The sequence below is a fragment of the Stegodyphus dumicola genome, chromosome 9 (genome assembly GCF_044657685.1).
Source record: "Stegodyphus dumicola isolate Sdum_Otavi_A_Nest chromosome 9, ASM4465768v1".
Taxonomy (NCBI): domain Eukaryota; kingdom Metazoa; phylum Arthropoda; class Arachnida; order Araneae; family Eresidae; genus Stegodyphus; species Stegodyphus dumicola.
In genome coordinates, this window is record NC_140776.1 from 154,864,033 (window position 1) to 154,885,018 (window position 20,986).

The following is a 20,986-nucleotide window of genomic DNA, read 5'->3' on the forward strand; positions in this document are numbered from 1 at the left end:
CACTTTTTGCTTAGAAACTTGAGTATCCCATCATTTATCTTAGAAATAAAAACAAATTATAACCCATGAACCCATTCAAAAGATAACCATATATGTCAATAAATCGCCAAAAATATTCATCCAAAATGCCATTTCACACTCAAAATGGCAGTCGTAAAAACAGACAAATTTCAGATGATTAAAATTAAAGACCTGCTGATTTTTGCCAAAATTAAGGATTTTTAAGGACCAAAAATCAATTTCAAAAAATCTAAAGACTCTTAAGGATCGTACAAACTCTGATATATGCAGATAGGTTTTCAGTAGACATTAGATTAACACCATACATACTGTTAAATTAAGTTAAAGTTTTTTTTTTTTTTTTTTACCAAATGTATGTCTGGGTACGAGTTCACAAAATTGTTTGCAATCAATATTTTGTAAAATATTATAGGTTCAATTTTTATGTACAAATAATATTACTGCGAAGTCAATTAATTAAATAAATCTTATTACAAATTTCAGTCATACACATCCAACAGTAACTATTTTAATTAAGGGTTGGTAATTAGTTTTTAAGACCTATTTTCTCAGTCAATTATTTGTTAAAAAATTAAAGTTTAACTTCTGTTACCTAATTTGGTTCTTGAATTTAACTTGAAACCTATTTAACTTCAGTAACAATCTTATTTCGAAAGACAAATGCATAGCATTAGCCGCTTAAGTAGGTTCCATTAGGGTTCCCATTTGAAAAAGATAGGTATCTTTAATTTTTTTATTATTATTTGAATATAAAAATACAAATAATTGATTTATCAATTTGAAATTTATAAACAATGTACACAAACATTCAGCCCGTCAGGTGTTTTAAAGCCCAAAGGAGCATTAGCCCAGAACGGCTATTACTCTCGAAACATCTTCTCACATCGGTTCACTATAAATGGTTTATCACTTTTTAAATTGTTGCCACCAAATACTGTCACCCTGCATTACATTGAAAGATATTAAATAATGAAAAATCTGCATGAATGTATGCATATCTCTCGCACTGTGAAAAAATGATGGTACCTAGAGCCATCAAATTTTGAATAATGTAATGCTCTACTTGGACAGGTCCACCTGGAAGCCTGAATTTTGAACTTGTTTTATTACCCATTTCATATTTTGTACAACTTTAATGAATTTTTGATTAACAAACTCAACCATTTCAAAGCGAGCAACGACAACACCATGTTGGGGGGAGAAAATTTTTATCTCCAGCACATGAGACTATCTTTCGGAAATTCTGAAGATATGCTGCTTTTAAATATTTTGTGGTATTGCTTTGAATTGAATTTTATGTGGTTTAAGTGCAAAGAAAATAACATTTAATAAATAAAGATAACATATAAAATGTTTAAAAAATTCCCCTTTCGGTATAACATAAAATCTGAAAGCTTTCAGATATTTTCCCTCTTTTAGTTAAAAAATTATGGTACAACTCGGATATACGCCCTAATTTCACCAAATGTGGTGATATGTGTTTTGCGATGGTTTTTGGTGCGACTGCATGTTGTATGGCAACCCTGTTGACGTTGAAAAATCTTTTGCTGGAGCTCGTTGGTTCGCGTCATGCTCCCGTGTCTGAGAAGATAGGGGGGAAAGATAAAATGAGGGAAGTTGTTGAAGTTCAGCAAAAAAAATATCATTGTGGCCATCCTGTTGAGGGGCAGTGGGTATTTGGAGGTGTGGAAAGAGGGTCTGGGAGATTATTTTTAGTGGCTGAGCATTCTAGAAGTAGGGATTCGCGATTTTATTTATTTGTGAACCATAGTATGAATTTTCTGGATAATGTGTCTGGCTTTCATATAAATATGATTGTGATTACGTGGCTGCATGTTAAAGGCGGTATGAAGTTGGTATTTTTCTGCTGTTCGGAAAAGCATTAACTCGTGGTAAGTGCATTTTATTTGATTCTTTTTCTTATTTTGTAGAATGTTATGTTCATTGTTTTTTTAGTATGAATTTCTGTCGTTATTGTTGTTGTTTTTTAAGTACTTGAAATTTATTTTAGTTTACTTGTTGATTAGTGCGTAGTGCCTAATTTTGATTGTGCAATTCGTAGATTTTTTTTTAAAGTTGAAACAGAACGCTGTGTACATGGTATTCTTTGAAATTTATAGTTGTTATGTTAATTTATAAAAGCAAGGTGTTCATAGTTCGTAATTTGTTTGTTGCCTAGATTGTGCAATTCGAAGATTTTTTTAAAGTTTAAACAGGATGCTGTGTACATGGTATTCTTTGAAATTTATTGTTGTTATGTTAATTTATTAAAGCGAGGTGTGTGTAGTTCATAGATTCGTTTACTGCCTAGATTGTGCCATTCATAGATTTTTTTTTTTTTTTTTTTTGAGTTAAAACATATTGCTGTGTGCATGGATTCTTGTCAAATATTTTTGGTTAGAAGTTTTACATTTTTGCTATCTAAATTTTTTGTTTTTCTTTCGGATTTTTAGTTCAAAACATGGTTTTTGTATGTGCGAAAACTGCGTTTTTGTAGACATTTTAGGCTTAAAGTTCGAAATGTAGCCAAAAAAATTTAGATAGTAATATGGCAGCGTGGAGTTTTTTGCCAAAAATGTTTGGCGAGAAATTGGGCGACTTGAAGGCGCATATCACAGTAGTTCCAAAAATTATTTGCATTTAAGTTTATTTTCTATTACAAATGGCGATTATTTCAAGCATCGAAAATCCACATATCAACTCTTTTCATAGGCTTCAAAATTACAAACTTGACAGATCAGTTGTCCACATATCAAGATGTTTAATCAAGCTGTCTGTTTTCCAGTCTAGAAATCTGATAGAGATTTTAGTGGGTCAAGGATTACTCTTGTTGGAACTTTTCATAGGATAGAGGGCGCTGTTGCGCCAAAGGAATTCTGTTGTTTTTTACATTATGTAACTGTAGTTCGCCATTGCGATGTATGTCTATTGCTGTGATATATTTTGGTGCTTTCATTAAATATAAATGAAAGATATCGTCATGTGTTTGTGTACCAAATCAAGATCAAATTTACCACTGATGCAAATTCGTCGAAACAAAATTAGCGTTCGAACAAGAATCGTCAAGTTATTACTAGCCTTTCGAACTACGCATTAGTATCGTTATTCGCTTTGTAACATGTGGTGCTGTCGCCGGGAATTATCGTAATGGTTGGGTGAGTAAATAGTTTTGTTGAAAATTTGGTTGAATAGAATATTTTGTAATTGTTGAAGTAGTAGGGTTGTTTGATGTTGTTGATCTTGTTTGGTAAAAATTTACAACTTTAGGTTTCGCATTTACTGAATATTTGCATTGGTATTTGCAAGTAAGAAAATGTTGTGCTTTCTTAGAATTAGAATTTGTTGTTAATGCTTGAAGTGTGATTTGTTGTTGAAAATTACAGTTTGTTTTCTTAGAATTCTAGAATTAGAATTTATTGTTAAAGTATTTGAGGGGTAAAATTTGTTGCTAGAAACTGTGAAAATGGCTAAATTGTTAAAGCTTCGAACTAAGCGTGACACACATCGTGAACAAACATTAAAGTTAGTAGAAAAAATAAACATATATTTGAATGAATCAGATATTGACATAGATGTATGTGATTCATATTTAGAACAGTTGAATAGTAAAATTGAAATTATTAACATACTAAATAGTGACATTGATGAATTGTTGAAAGAAGAACAAGAAATTAAGGATGAAATTAACACAGTAGATGAATATAACGAAAAAATAATACCAGTTAAAGTAAAGTTTCAAAACAAAATTAAATCAATTCGAAAAGTTCCATATCAGTCAGGTGAACAAACAGTAAATCCAGAAAATGTTCACGTAGAAAATAAAAATTTGCATTTAGAAAACAGAACTAAACTTCCTAAACTTTCGCTTCCTCGATTCTATGGTGAGCCTTCAGAATATTTAGATTTTTGGAATCAGTTTGAGAATTCTGTGCATAATAATTCTAATTTAACTGAAGTTGACAAATTTTGCTATTTAAAGTCGTTATTAGGTGGTAAAGCCCTAGCTAGCATCAAAGGATTCTCAATCACTCCAGAGAATTATAAACAGGCTGTTAAATTAATTTCTGAAACATTTGGCCAAAGAGACATTTTAATAAATGCTCACTTGTCAAATTTATTAAATCTGGCACCTGTAAAAAATGTTTCTAACATTCAGGCCCTTCGGAACCTTTATTTTGAAGCCCAAACTCAAATTAGATGTTTAGAGGAATTAAATGTCAAATCGGAAACATACACAACAATACTGACTAACATAATACTAAAATATCTGCCAGGAGAATTGACTCTTGAATTTTCGAAGCAAAATATAAATAATTGTCATGATTTACAGGAATTGATGAAGTTTTTACACAATGCTATTAGTGCAAGAGAAAAGGCATTCCGTATTAATTCTAATAATGTATCTTCATATAATAATTTTCATTCTAACCAACACAAACAAAACAATTTTCGAAATCAGAAACGAAACTTTCATCCGAGTCGCAATAATCAACACGCGTCAGTAACAGAATTTATGGCGAAAACTTCCGAAGTTTGTTTATTCTGTGGTCAAGGTCACTGTAAGACTGAATGTGAGAACATGAATGTACAGCAAAAAAGGGATAAATTAATTAAGGAAAGGAGATGTCTGTTATGTTGTAACACAAACTGTTATGTGAAAAAATGTAATGCTAAACAGTGTTCATTCTGCTTTGGTAGACACGCCAAAGCTATTTGTTTTAAATTTGAAAATTCTAGCAAGTGTAAATCTAATTCAAAACCGGAAGAAGAAAAACCAAAGGAATTGGAAATTCAGCCTACTATTTCGAATTCAGTTGTAAATGATAGGAATGTGATTTTATTGCAGTGTGTTAGGACAGAAATTGTTGGTCGTAAATCGTCAGGTACAGTTATTGCAATGTTTGATAACGGTAGTGAGAAGAGTTTTATTAAAAGAAATGTATCTATGAAGTTGGGATTAAAATGTCTAGGGTCAGAAACATTAAAGATTTATTCATTTGGAGCAAAGGATCCTAGGTTGCAAACATGTCGCAGAGTTGAAGTGAGATTGCGAAATATTTTAGATGGAAATGAAGTCGTAATACAGGCGTTGGAAACAGATGAAATTTCGAGGGCGGCGATTAATTTGCCGAATGAGCGTACAAGAGCTGAAATGGAAGCCAAGGGATTAACTTTAATGTGGGGTTATAATCAAGCGTCAGATGATAATGAAATTTCCTTGTTAATAGGTATAGATTTTTATTGGAAGTTGACAAAAGGTTTTGAAAGGTTGAATACGTCTTTGGTAGCTGTAAACACAGAACTTGGATGGTCCTTGCAGGGAAATTGTGGTGATATGAGTAAAGCGGCTGCTGTGAACTTAGTTTTAGGTGATCAAAGCACTGTATCAGCTGAACTCAGGCGTTTCTGGGAACTGGAAAGTTTAGGTATTGAAAACAAGGAAGCGGAGTGTTTGACTTTAGTGGAACAGGAGATACTTGATGAATTTAATAATTCTGTTGGGTTCGTAGATGGAAGGTATTGTGTAAAGTTGCCGTGGAAACCAGGTATGCAGGAGAAATTAGCAAATAATAGAGAAGTGGCTCGGAAACGTTTCGATGGTCTGGTTAGGAGATTTAGAAATGATACAGCTTTTTATGAGGATTATAAAAAGGTAATTGATGATTATCGTAAGGAAGGTATCATTGAGAATTCGTCGTCAGATACTGAAGTGTCATATTCTGAGCAGTCATTCTACTTACCCCACCACGCTGTCATTCGCGAGGACAAATCTACTAGTCGACTTCGAATCGTGTTTGATGGTTCTTCTCATGAAGGAGAACAACTTTCAATTGATGACTGTTTATTTAAAGGACTAAACTTGTATCCAAATCTATCTGAAATGATTTTAAAGTTTCGACAAAATACAATCGCCTTCACAGTGGATATAAAGCAAGCGTATCTACGAATTTTGATCGATCCTAGTGATAGAAAATTTACTAGATTCTTCTGGATTGATGATATCGGTTCTAATTCATATCAAGAAATGAACTTTAGTAGAGTTTTATTTGGACTAAAACCAAGTCCATATTTGTTAGCTGCAACTCTGAAATATCATTTTGATAAATGTAAAGAAGAATTTCCTGATACTTGCAAATTACTGTCAGAATGGTTTTATGTCGACGATTTGATTGGAGGCGAAGAAGACTTGCAAGCGGCTTTGAAAATTACGACTGAAAGTGTAGAAATTCTCAAAAGATGTGGCATGATATTACGAAAATGGAAAACCAATTCCATGGAACTGCGTAAGCTATGGAAAGATGCTGAGTTCGACATCGATGAGGAAAAGAGCTCAAGTACGGGACTTGACTCACCATCCAAGGTGTTGGGTCTAGTTTGGGATCCAGATGCGGACAGTATATCTTTTAACGTAAAAGAATTATCAAAATTGGTCAAGAACGGAACTGCTTCGAAAAGATTTATTATTCGAGTAGTGGGTCGTATTTATGATCCGATCGGATTTCTTGGGCCTTTCATCATAAAGCTGAAGTGCATTCTACAGGAACTGTGGAGTCATGACATAAACTGGGATGATAAGCTTCCATCGTCACTGGATCACAAGTGGCAGTTGTGGTGCAGTGAAATCGAACACTTAGAAGATCTCCAGACTCCTAGATGTTATTTTTCAAATTTGAACTGTAAATTTATTTCATTTGAAATTCCTTCTTTTTCAGATTCATCTCTTTTAGCCTATGGAACTGTATTGTATTTAAGAGCTATATCTGAATATGGGAGGATAAGTATCAGTTTTATTTGTTCTAAAAGTCGTGTAGCTCCTCTGAAAGGTCTTACATTACCAAGACTGGAATTAATGGGAGCTTTATTGTCCGCAAGATTAGTCCATCAAGTAAGTAAATGTCTTAAATTTAATGCTTCTAGTTATTTTTGGACCGACTCGATGATTACATTATGTTGGATTAAGGGACAAGCTAGTAAATACAAAACTTTCGTAAAAAATAGAATAGAAGAAATTCAATCTTTATCAGATACCAATAATTGGACTCATTGCCCTGGTAAGGATAACCCTGCAGATATCATGTCCAGAGGAATTTCTGCAGCAAATTTAGCTACAAACCATCTTTGGTGGCACGGTCCACCGTGGCTAAGCCTGACTACTGGCCTACTGAAAGAGAGAACTTAAAATCTACAGACGTAGACTTAGAGCTAAAAAAAGAATTTGAAAGTACAGTGCAAAATAACTGTTTGGTAGAAAATTCGATATTTATTTCAGATTTAAGGAAACATAGTTGTTTGTTAAAAGTACTAAGAGTAACTGCACTAGTTAAACGGTTTGTTAATAAACTTCAAAAACGACAAACGATTGCAGGTCCCCTCACAGCAGAAGAACTTCAAAATGCTGAAATAGACTGGATAAAACATGAGCAAAACATAGAGTTCAACTTAGAATTACAGAACCTTAAAAATGGTAAATAGATTCCCAAAAACTCTCCACTTTCGAATTTAGCCCCATTTCTCGACAGTTGTGGTGTATTGCGCATAAAAGGAAGGTTAGAACAAGGAGCATTTACAAAGGATGAAGCTCATCCTATACTTCTTCCTAAGCAGTCTAAATTTACAGAGTTAATTACTATTCGAGAACATAATAAAATTTTTCATGGTGGAGTTACATTTACGCTAGCCAAAATTAGGTCTAGATTTTGGATTCCACGAGGTAGACAAATTATAAAAAGAGTATTAGGTAACTGCCTAATTTGTCGAAAGTATAAGTTGAAACCAGCTAAACAAATAACTAGTCAACTACCTAAATGTAGAATTACTGAAAACCCTCCTTTTACTGTAACTGGCATAGATTTCACTGGCCCAGTTTTAATAAAATCAGGAAAGGATACGCCTCAAAAGGCTTACATAACATTATTTACATGCAGTGTTACTAGAGCTGTGCACATAGAGTTAATCACAAATATGTCAACAAAAAATTTTATTTTGTCATTAAGGAGATTTTTAGCTAGGAGAGGAAATTGTAAAGTTATCATTTCCGACAATGCTAAGAGCTTTAGAGCCACTAATGAAATTCTTAAAGAATTTGCAAAAATTATAATAGATTCAAAATTGAAAGATTTCATATCAATAAACGGCATAACTTGGCAATATATTGCGCCTCACGCGTCTTGGTGGGGTGGTTTTTATGAAAGGCTTATGAAAAGTATCAAAGATCCTTTGAGAAAGGTTCTCGGAAGGGCTCTTCTTAACTTTGAGGAAATGATGACTATTCTATCAGAAATTGAGTTAGTTTTAAATCATAGACCTCTTACTTATGTCCATAATGAAATAAAAGAGCCAGAAGCTCTTACACCTGCCCATTTCTTGTTTCCAGGGCAAGAATATATTTCTTATCCTGTACATTTCGCCGACCTTTTCAGGAATGAACCATTGAACAGGCAGACTTTGACTAGGAGAAAACTGTATCAAACTAATCTTTAGAAACAAATTTGGAAAAAGTGGAAGGAGAATTATCTCCTCGAATTACAGTCTGCGCATACTTTTCTAAATCCATCTCCTGAAAGGAATCTTAAAAAGGGTGAGGTTGTATTGCTGGAGGGGTCGACGAAATCAAAATTTTTATGGCCTATTGGAATTATAGAAGAAGTTTATAAAGGTAGGGATGGGTATGTGCGTTCATGTTTGATTCGTACTTCTTAAGGACTTTATCGAAGACCCGTCCAATTAATCTATCCTTTTGAAGTTTAAAGTTATATATATATGTTTGTTTCATGTATTGTATTTAATTTGCAATGTAGTTTTCAGTATAAATTTGTGCATATTGGTTTTGATTATATCTAAATATATTATTGATATGTAAATTTAATGTGCTCTTAAAAGAGCACAAGTGGGGTGTGTTGGAACTTTTCATAGGATAGAGGGCGCTGTTGCGCCAAAGGAATTCTGTTGTTTTTTACATTATGTAACTGTAGTTCGCCATTGCGATGTATGTGTATTGCTGTGATATATTTTGGTGCTTTCATTAAATATAAATGAAAGATATCGTCATGTGTTTGTGTACCAAATCAAGATCAAATTTACCACTGATGCAAATTCGTCGAAACAAAATTAGCGTTCGAACAAGAATCGTCAAGTTATTACTAGCCTTTCGAACTACGCATTAGTATCGTTATTCGCTTCGTAACAACTCTACTGTTTGTCTAGGTTGGTATTAAAGATGTAAGGGATTGGAATTCAGGGAAGAAAAAATTTAAAAATTTGTATTAGTTTTTTCTTAACATGGAAAATTTTCACATGTTTTTGTAGTGTCGATTGAATGTCTTAAGACTTTTTATCAGTTGTGACCAAGAAATGGATTGCTAACTGAAGAGGACCACTCTGTTCGCCATTGATAACTCTACTGCTTGCATATCTATTTCCATCAGAGGTGTGAGTTTGTACTATTGAGTCCATCTCGTCTCTCACCCAGGCTCCAGGGTTCCTGCCAGCATAATTCTTTCAATATCCATTTCTAAGAGAAGGCTAAGTAACCTTTCAATGTTGAGCCCTGGTGGAACCATGATGGTATTTTTTGCTGTGGTTACTGGATAGCAGTTCATAAACCATCTGAAGTTAAGGACTGTTTCATTACTTTTTGTCCTAACAAAGCCATCAATTTATAATATTGTAACCCTGGCCAAAAATAAATGTATTAAGCTTTCCCATGTCACTGTATTGCAATCTATCAAAATCCATCTCCTGGGAAGTTTTATATCTGTTTTACTGTAAAACTATCTAAAATAACTGATTCAATTTTGATTTTTTTTTCCCTACTACCAAACCCTTGTTACTCAGGGTTGTTGTCTAATATCAATTTTCAGGTTTTTCTTCATAACACAATGAGAATTTCTTACACTCCCATATTGTCAATACACACATATATGGCAAACCCTGATTTCCAAATATTGAAGGAAAGACAAAAAATACTTACCTAGTCACAAAAATTCTACTTAAGACTCAGAAGATTAAACATAAAAAAACTACCAAAATTCTATGTAGGTATGCATATACTTAAAAAACCCAAATCGGAAATTATAGATGCAATAATGAAAGTACCATCTACGAGAAATACTGAGTCATCTAAAAAATGCTGCTATTGTTCACACTCATAGAATTTTCTGTTTTATTTTTTACTATTGTTGACAGAGAGTGATCTTGATTCTAGCTTATAGGTCATTTCGTACATACTACAGTCTTCATTTCAGAGCAGTACTAAAAGTAAAGTTTCAAAAACTTCGTTTTTCTTTCTTTTATTTCAAATAATAACAATTACAAAAAAAAAAATAAATAAATAAATAAATAAAATTTGGGCAGTACATGGACAAAAGTAATGCAGTTCTCAATAATGCAATGCTTGATAATACAGTTTACAGCTAATTTGAAAAGTTTAAAACAGGATAGCTCAGCCTCAAAGTCGAGCCCAATCTTTAAATGATTTTCTAAGAGGTCATCTAAGAAAATTCCCATTAAATGGTTCAAATACTAGCAGATTCATTAAGTAGTAAATATAATCATTTAAAAAAGCTTGGATATGTAAGCTGCTTTAATGTACAGTATCCCCAAATTTAGGAACAACCACAGCAGAAAATATTAAGTTTCAATTTATGACTTAAAGAAATATGAAGAAGCTCCTTTCCTGAAAACGGCTTATCAATGAGAATGGGAAGCAGATACTTTATAGCACTACTGCGAGAAACTGATCAAACACTGAAGCACAGTTCCAACGCAATAATGCCAGGTCTCATATTTCAAAGAATGTGTGATAGACTCTAAATGTAGAACTGGGACATATGCAGCCATTCTTTCTATTCAGCTAATAGTGCTCTTCAGAATTTTATCTATTTATGCCATTTAAAAATTCTTTGAATGGTACAGAATTTTTCTCTTTGAAAGCTGTTTAATACTTTTATGGTTTCTTTCCTAATCTAAGAAATTCACTGAAGGGGAAATTTTTCAGCTGCCACTTTTGTTGCTTTACTTTTATTTAACAAGACATGTTAACAAATGTTAGTTCTAAGAATTTTTTATTTTAAAGGCATAAATATTTTAATAGAGCTTAAAATTTTGTAAAAAGCGAATACATAAAATTAATAAATTTGTAAAAAAGACATTAATTTAAGAATTTACTATGCTTTCATAGTTCAACATCCTGATTCACCGGTTCGTATCACGTGACCCCAAGAGATCTCATCTCGCGTAAACTATACTACAAAAATCTAATTCTCTCAGTAATTATCTACATTAATTTCAAGTTAAATTTTGTTTAGAAATCTTGGAATACAAGTTTAAATGCAAGAATTATTTCAATTCGTACGAATAGCTTACTCAGAAATTATGTAAAATAGCAGTGCTTTACTTCGCTGGTGCATTAGAATTGCTGAATTTAACTCTTGACTTTGCCTTTACTATATTTTCATCTTCGGGTGAGCGAAGTGATTGCTTCCTAATTGACTTAATTACCTAGAATGGTCTTAGGTCATAAAATTGAAGTATCTGGTAAAAATTCTATGTAATTTTATGCAAGTATTGTAAAAGTATTGAAAAAAAATAATAATCTGATAAGAAATGTCTGCGACTTATTTTGAAAATGAGGCGTAAAAGGTTACCAGTGAGGATATTCCGTTTGGCATCAGTTGACCATTATTGGCGACTTTATCGCCTGCACCGGTAAAACGGAAAAGTACCATTTTTTTTTCCACATATAATGTTGCCACTGCTCCCTTTGAAATCGTTGAATTTCTTACTCAAAAAGTTGTTAAAGTGTTACAAAACATGAAATCAATAATAAAACAAATTCCATTTTAGGGCTTCCAGGTGTCCGTATTTGGTGGATGATTACGTTATTCAAAATTTGATGGCTCTAGATACCGTTGTTTCATCACTATGCAATAAACATACGTACATTTACACAGATTCTCCATTATTTAAATTCTTTAAACATAACACAGGGCGATAATATTTGGTGGCAACATTTTGAAAAGTGAAATGGACATTTAAAGTTTTCAATGCAAAATGCCAAAACAAAATTAATACCCCTTCTGGGCTAATGTCCTTTGGGCTAAAAACCCTCTTGGGCTAACACATTAAATTTTAAATAACAGAATATATACAGGTTAAATACTTAAACATAGCATATTTATATTTGAATGCAAAGGATGGTAAAATTAAATTTAATAACTATGAAATATGTAGAGATGTAAAAAGCTGTACGAGTAAATATATACTAAATACAATGAAAACAAGTTTTTCATAGGTACATTTCTTTCTGTATGTGTATATAAGTACCAAACAAACATCAGAATGAGCAGCAGGGAGGGGGAATGATTACCAGAAAACTATTTTGCATTATTTATGAGAGAAGCTACTTATGGTAAAGTATTATTAACTTTAATATCATTGACTAAAAATATGAAACACAATAAATTCTTTATTCAAATAGTTACAAGTGAAATCAAAATTTTTTTACCTCACGTAAATCTCTCTAGCACCTGTTTCAGACAGTTCAAGGTCTGTGTCTAGAGGATTAGGTGGATTTTCTAATTTTGATGGAAGGAAAAAAGAAACAGAGTAATCTTTTGCTTTTTCGTCTACAGGACTGACATGGAAGACAACTGGTGAGGTCATGTCAATAGATAAACCTATCAAAAAATGTTAGCATTTACCAATGTTTGCAAAATTAAATGCTATATGTATACATAAAAATACAAATGATTATTTACCTAAATAAATATACTTGTTAAAATAAAAGTATTACCTGCTTCATTTTTGCCATTGATGTAATCAAAGAGGCGTCGAAAATCGTCACGTGAAAATTCATCAGGTGTTTTGTCATGAATTGAGAGAGTGACCCATTGACACTCTGGGTATGAACGAAGCTCATAATCCTACAGAAGAATTAAAAAGATTTCTAAAATATATAATGGGGTTTCATAATATCATAAGTTTATTAAAATGTAACACAAAAAGCTATGAACAGAAAGAAAATAAAGTTTACGATACTTCACAAATTTATTTAATCATGTTTTTTTGCAATGCAGTCATTATTTATAAACTGATAATTAAAATAATCGACCTAACTACTTGCACTAATCTGAAACATTTTGCATGTAATTGCCTGCATCAGGTTTTACAGGTCACAATACAATAATAATAAACTTTAAATCCTTTAAACTGCATTCTGTACTGCTATAAAGTGCTTTTGCACTAGCTTTTTTAAAAATCAAGTGATATATTAAAAAAAAATCCTCACATACAAGAATTATAAAAGAAAGGACTGATCTTTGGAATATGGTAACAGGTAGTTTGGCGACATTTTGGAGGTGATAATGGTTACTACCTAGGACTTTGGTAATAATGCGAGAAGTACTCAGTTCCTATTACGCATTATTTTGTGTGAGGGAAATGAGAGATCATGAGATATGTCATGTGACATTAATGGACGAATTACAGTTCTTTAATTGGAAAAGGGGGTAAATTTGGAAAAATATCTGTAGTACTATATTATTTTGTATTAAGCTTCATTGTGTGTTGTGTGAAATAGTGTTGATTAATTTTCGGATTGCATGTCGCTATGTAAAGTGAATTCTAAATTTTTAATGCGTTTATCTGATAATAATAATAAGTTGAGATTGTGTGAAAGGAAGGATATTACAGATAAGTTTGAATGGCAGTGCAAGAAATCTGGTGAAAATGGACATTTTGTGAAACGGAGTGTAAGGAAGGGTACGTGGTTTGCTGAAAGTAGTTTGAGTATGGGTGAAATTTTATTAATTTCTTATTACTTGGTGAATAGACTGCCAGTTGACTACTGGATTTTGGATTTAGAAATTAGCAGTAGTACTCTTTCGACTGGAACTCTTTCTGTAGGGAAGTGTGCGTGTCACGTAATGAAGATTCTGAAGAAGATTAGGTAAGTTAGTATTTTTAATCATTTGAGGATATTATTTTTATGCATTGTTCTAAATGTAAGGAGTAAATAAATAAATATGGTATTACTGGAAAATTGTTATTAGCAATGATTTAGTTTAAAGTAATTAGGATTGTAATCTAATTTTTATTAATTTAATGTATGTGCTTATTTATATTTTAAGTAGTGTTTTTTAATTTAATTATATTTTAATTTAATGATCGTGATTTTGTGAGTTATATGTTTGTAGTATTTTGGAATACGTTTGAGTTGTATACGTTGAGTATTCTCACGCATTTTCGTGAAATTTTTCTAATTTAGGAGAAAAAAGCAGTGTACATGGATATAGTGAAGAGTGTGTGCAATGCCATTTTTGTGCAATTCTGGGATTTTTTTTTAAGCAAAAATAAGTTGATGTGTACATGGTTTAGTTATATTTTAATTAAATGATAGTTATTTTGTGAATTTTATGTTTGTAGCAATTTGGTATACATTTCAGTTGAAGTAAACGTGCATGGAAATAATTTAAATACTTGACACTAAGTATTTGTAACCATTTTTAATGTTTGTGGTAGAAATTCGTTGCTGACGTTATAATATAATAGATAATTTAGAGGTAAAAGTTTTTGGATATTTTATTTATTTTATACGTGGAAATGTTCATCCTTGGAAAGGGTATATACTTTTTCGTGATCAGGTAATTTCATATATGTTCTTTTTACTGGATTTAGAGATTCACAAAATTTTCATGCATTTTCGTGAAATTTTTCTAATTTATGACAAAAAAGCAGTGTACATGGATATAGTGAAGAGTGTGTGCAATGTCATTTTTGTGCAATTCTGGGATTTTTTTTAAGTAAAAATAAGTTGACGTGTACATGATTTAGTGATATTTTAATTAAATGATAGTTATTTTGTGAATTTTATGTTTGTAGCAATTTGGTATACGTTTCAGTTGAAGTAAACGTGTATGGAAATAATTTAAATATTTGACACTAAGTATTTGTAACTATTTTTAATGTTTGTGGTATAAATTCGTTGGTGACGTTTATAATACAGTCAAAAGTCGTTAATTCGGACACCCATAATCCGGACCTCAAAGCTACAAACTTTCTGCGCATGTGTCTCGTTGACGCTTGTGCGTAAGACCTTTACGGCTGCGAATATGCATGTGCGCATGCGCGTTTAATGTATAACGGACGGTATAAGCTAAGCTAAAATTATCTAATTCAGTTAGATAATTAATTGAGTTGAAGATTGCGTTGTTCCTTAATCTTCGAATTGGATCCGGCTTATTATTTTTTGCAGACTGTTAGAGCAATTTTATAAAAGTAAGCTTGAACTTTCGACTATGTCAAATAGAATTTCCGATATATATTTACTAACATGCAAAGGATCTACAAAGCAAAAGTATGTTTCAAGTCCATTAAACAAAAGTGGAATTGCAGCAAAAAATGACCTAACCATTCCGAAATCTGTTTATCAATTTCACGCTGCTCTGCGGCGGGAGGAAACGCTGTGGCGCGAAATGAATTGGAAGTTGATCTTTCAGCACTATCCGTATCTTCAGGGCAGATGTTTTATTTTATTTGGCTTATAATTCCTTACTAAATGTAGTATTTCATCTCGATGCATTCCGTCTTTGATATGATTTAAATCAAATTGGATATTTTATTTATTTTATACGTGGAAATGTTCATCCTTGGAAAGGGTATATACTTTTTTGTGATCAGGTAATTTCATATATGAGCTTTTTACCAAGTTTAAATATTCAGAAAATTTTCTTGCATTTTCGTGCAAATTTTTGTAATTTATGAGAAAATAGCAGTGTAGATGGATAAAGTTAAGAGTGTGTGCAATGCCATTTTTGTGCAATTCTGGGATTTTTTTAAAGTAAAAATAAGTCAACATGTAAATGGTTTATGTGTATGTGCTATTCTGAAAAACACGCAAGGAGTTTGCGATTGTGCACTTTTTCCCAATTTTGCAGTTAATATTTGTCATGATTAAGCAGTTTTGTTATATGAAATTTCTAGCATAAGTGTAATTCGGCTAGTAGATTGTTGGAAAAAGTGTTGAGTAAATAAAAATAAAAGAAAATGTCTTTACTTCATGAAGACAAAATGGCAGCGAAAAAAAATAGAGGGTTGCTGTAGCAGAGTTGGTCGCCAAATTTTCGCCTAGTTACCAAAATCCAAAGATCAACCAAAGAAAGTTAAAATACAACATTAAATTAGTTTCCTGGTTAATCTGCAAAATTACAATATCTGATATCTAGAAACCAGGGAGGTGAAAATGGTTGATTTATTTAAAGAAAATTTTTTTACCTAAATAAATATACTTGTTAGAATAAAATTATTACCTGCTTCTTTTTTTCATTTCAAAGTATATTTATTTTGGTTGATTTATTTAATGGAAAAGCTTGCGAGGGCTACTGCCTAGGGGTAAAGGGCAGAAGCTTTATACTCTGTTTCTTTGGTTACAGTAGATTTAAGGGCATCTCTTGGATTATTCTCAAGTTGTTGTTTAATTTATGGTAACCCGAGTAGTTGAATGTTATGGAAACCCTATTATGACATAACTGGTTGCGTGATCGCGGTGAATTTGAATGATGAGAAAAAGATTTGTAAGGGCTTGTATATGTGTGTGTTGGTTAGGAAGTACGTTGGTTATTTTATGTTATACACAGTAAAATGGCTGAATGTGGTAAGATTAATTTGAATTTCTGTACAATTTGGAACAAAAGGGAAAAAAGAATTAATTGACTGTGTGTAAATGAAGGTTTACTTAGTAGCCACAATAAGTGTCCTGCTTGTAGGAAGAAAATGCGTATGGTCGAACGTCCGAGGATATCGACACTACAGGGGATATTTTTTACTCTTAGTTTTCAGATAATTTTACATTTAAAGTTTTTGGACGCTGTTAAGGAATTTTGTTAATTTTGTTTGACTAAAGACATGAAAATTTGTAAATAAGATAAGTGGATATTTTCTTTGTATAGAGCCAAGATGAATTTCATTTTTTATGTTATTTCATCATTTGATGTAAAAGGTAGTTTATTGAGATTATATACTTTTTATTGGCTGCTCCTTTGACTTTTTAAGTGAATACAGTCAAAAGTCTTTAATCCGGACTCGTCGGGACTTCGGCGATTCCGGATTATCGATTTTTCCGGATTATAGATCATCAGTTTAAATCTGGTAAGATGGCATGCAGAAATTATAAAATTAAAAATATGAAACCGTAATTTATAAAATAATGAGCAATTATGATCTAAAGGGTATCCAAATTTACCAAAAAAGAAGCCTAATATTTATTTGTTTACTTTATTAAACATTTCTTTTAACGCGCGGGTGCGTAAAGCATACCTTACTCATAGCTGAAATTAGAAAATTGCAACCAGAAAACTATGTGATTTGTATTCGTGATATTTATAATGACGAGGATATTGATTTAAATCATATCAAAGACGGAGTACATCGAAATTAAATACTACATTTAGTAAGGAATTATAAGCCGACTAAAATAAAAACATCTGCCCTGAAGATAACGATAGTGTTGACAGATCAACTTCCAGTTCATTGCGCGCCGCGACGTTCCCCCCACTCACGCAGAGCAGCGTGAAATTGATAAACAGATTTTGGAACGGTTAGATAAACAAAGGATATGCTTTTATCCATTTTTTGTAGCAATTCGTTTTTTGTTTGATGGACATCGAAACATACTTTCGTTTTCTAGATCCTTTGGGAGCTCCAGCATCGGAAATTCTATTTGACATAATCGAAAGTTCAAGCTTACTTTTAGAAAATTGCTCTTACAGTCTGCAAAAAATAATAAGCCGGATCCAATTTGAAGATTCAGGAACAACGCAATTATCAACATTAACTGAAATAGATAATTAGATAATTTTAGCTTTTACCGTCCGTTATACATTAAACGCGCACGCGAAAACGTATTCTGCACTTGCGCAGATGCATATGCGCAGTCGTAAATGTCATGCGCGCACGAGTAAAACGCCTATGCGCATGCGTCAATGCGGCGCATGCGCAGAAAGATTTTAGGTCCGGATTATAGATCATTCCGGATTACGGGTGTCCGAATTAACGACTTTTGACTGTATAGATTGATGTGTACATGGAGAAAGTCAAGGGAGTGCGCAATGCCTAGTTTGTGCAATTCTCTGATGTTTTTAAGTGAAAATTGGTCGATGTGTACATGGATACTGCCTTGACTTGCTATTTTGGATTTATGTAGTGACAATTTTTGGTGTAAAAATCACTGCTATACAAAGCCAAAGCTACACACAGTAAAAGAATTGCACAAACTCTGTGTCCATGTACCATCAAAAATTGCCAATTACCGCCCAAGGGCACTGGTAAATATATTTTAACCATTTCTTTTTTTATAGTCATTATTTTTCTAATTACTTATAAACTATTTGAAATAACTAAAATATGAGTATGTAACTTTCCTTCCTAAATGTTTGTACAACCTGAGAAACAAAATTGCACAAACAGTTTTGGAATAATTGGTACTTTTCCGTTTTGCCAGCGCAAATTTCACCAAGCAGACTTTATTGGCGACAACACGCAGTATATACATAAAAAATGTTAGTTCTAAGAAAATTTTAGGCATATAAAAATTTGGCTAATCTTTGGAATATGGTAACACGGGTAGTTTGGCGACATTTTGGTAAGGCAATAAAGGTTACTAGCTAGGACTTTAGCAGTGTACATGGATAACAAAACTGCCAGGCTGCTGTAGCAGGGTTGATCGCCAAATTTTCGCCAAGTTACCATAATCCAAAGATTAACCACAAATTTTAATATCGTTTAAAATTTTGTAAAAAGATTATAAATAAAGAGAATAAATTTGTAAAAAGACATTAATTTAAGAATTTACTATGCTTTCATGGTACAATATCCTGATTTGACATTTCATATCACGCGAACTCAAGTGATCTCATCTCACATAAACTATGCTACAAAAATCGGTACTTTTCCGTTTTGCCGGCGCAAGCGATAAAGTCGCCAATAATGGTACAACCGATGCCAAACGGAATATTCTCGCTGGTAACCTTTTACGCCTCATTCAGATAGTTCAGTTTTATGTCTAAGGCCATTTTCGGCAATTAAATCAACTAGGATGCAATCACAGCGCTTACCCGAGTCCGAAAATATAGAAAAGGTAAAGTCAAGGGTTAAATTCACCAATTCTAATGAGAATGCATTAGCGAAGTAAAGCACTGCAGTTTTACATAATTTCTGAGTAAGCTATTCGTACGAATTGAAGTATTTCTTGCATTTAAACTTGTGTTCCAAATTAAGATTTAACTTGAAATTAATGTAGATAATTACTGAGAGCATTATATTTTTGTAGAGTAGTATACGCGAGATGAGATCGCTTGGGGTCATGTGATATGAACCGGCGAAACAGGATGTTGAATCATGAAAGCATAGTAAATTCTTAAATTAATGTCTTTTTATAAATTTATTGTCTTTATTTATTGGCTTTTTATAAAATTTTAAGCGATATTAAAATGTTTATGCCTTCAAAAAAAGAATTCTTAGGACTAAAATTTTTTCAATATTTTTTGTGTGTATAATGTATGTTGTCGCCAATAAAGTCTGCTTGGCGAGATTTGCGCCGGCGAAACGGAAAAGTACCCATAAATCTAATCCTCTCAGTATCAATTACCTACATTAATTTCAAGTTAAATCTTAATTTGAAATACAAGTTTAAATGCAAGAATTATTTCAATTTGTACGAATAGCTTATTCAGAAATCATGTGAAGCCATACTGCTTTATTTCGCTAGTGCAATCTCATTAGAATTGATGAATTTAACCCTTGACATTGCCTTCAGGTGAGCGGTATAATTGCATCCATTTGGCATCGGTTGCACAATTTTTGGTGACTTTATCATTTGCGCCGGCAAAATGGAAAAGTACCAAATAATTCATAGTCATCTGACACATGAAGAAATGAGGAATGGATTATTTGATTAAGACAAGGTATGTCAAACAGTGAAAAAAGCAGACACGGTTAAAATAAAATATTGTTAGATATTTAATATTTTAAAATTAAAAATGTATTGATATTTTAAATTAGAGAGAGACATCAGAAATCACCAAATGAACAAGTAGCAACACAGACCTTTCTTTCAATCTGCCATACATCTGAACATTGATTTAAAAATCTGATACAGTAACCATGAAGAAAGGAGACTTATTCATTGCAACTGATAAAGCAGATAGACTGTCTGTCAAACTAACTTACTAATGCATAAACATAACCTACATTAATTGTTGTAGCAATGTAGTTGTAGCATGTCAACCTAGACTATTTTAATAATAAAGCACAGATGAACCATCTGCTTAACCAAAGGGATACCTTTGTGGAAGAAAAGGTTAGAGGAAAAGGACTTGTATTTATGTTACACACAGAGAAAAACATGAACACATTCATGTAACCAGTCAATCTGCCAAGATTTAAAATCAGGTCGAAGTATTAATGTTCCGTAGATTTAGCCACTTGGCCTCTGGTAAGGATTTGAAGAAAGAAAAGTGTTTTATAAAATGCTGCTGTAGAGTAAAAAAGATAACATTCAATTAATCAAATCCAATTAAGTTTTTAGTTTAGCTCGTAGTCTTTTTTCTTATACCATAATTATATAGAATTAATTTTTTATCTCCAGTATTAAATCATTTAGGGGAAAAAAAGCTTTATTTTATTTTGGCAAAGAATCATATATTGAAATTCCAGCATGTTCTGCTAAATTCTGAAATACCAAAAACTATAAAGTATTATTGCATCCAGGATAATGATGATTGGTATATTGGCTTGTATACTCAATATTTTCATGAAATGACCATTTACTGCAATTTTGATCATTTGTGAACCATATAAATTGGGGGTTGATCTTTACATTATGGTAACTTGGCGTTTTTTTGGCGAAAATTTGGCAACCAACTCTCCTACAGCAACCCTCTATTTTTTTTTTCCCGCCGCCATTTTGTCT

At 32.3% G+C, this 20,986-nt stretch overlaps 1 protein-coding gene across 1 annotated transcript in view; it reads right to left on the reverse strand.

The window, feature by feature from the left end:
- Window positions 1-20,986, reverse strand: part of LOC146995518 (heme-binding protein 1-like) — a 31,242-nt gene that overhangs the window by 7,731 nt on the left and 2,525 nt on the right. The window contains exons 3-4 of the mRNA XM_085824260.1: window positions 12,815-12,944; window positions 12,527-12,698 (exon numbers count right to left, since the gene is read on the reverse strand). Coding sequence (XP_085680386.1) covers window positions 12,527-12,698; window positions 12,815-12,944 — 302 coding nt within the window. The remainder of the gene's footprint in view (window positions 1-12,526; window positions 12,699-12,814; window positions 12,945-20,986) is intronic.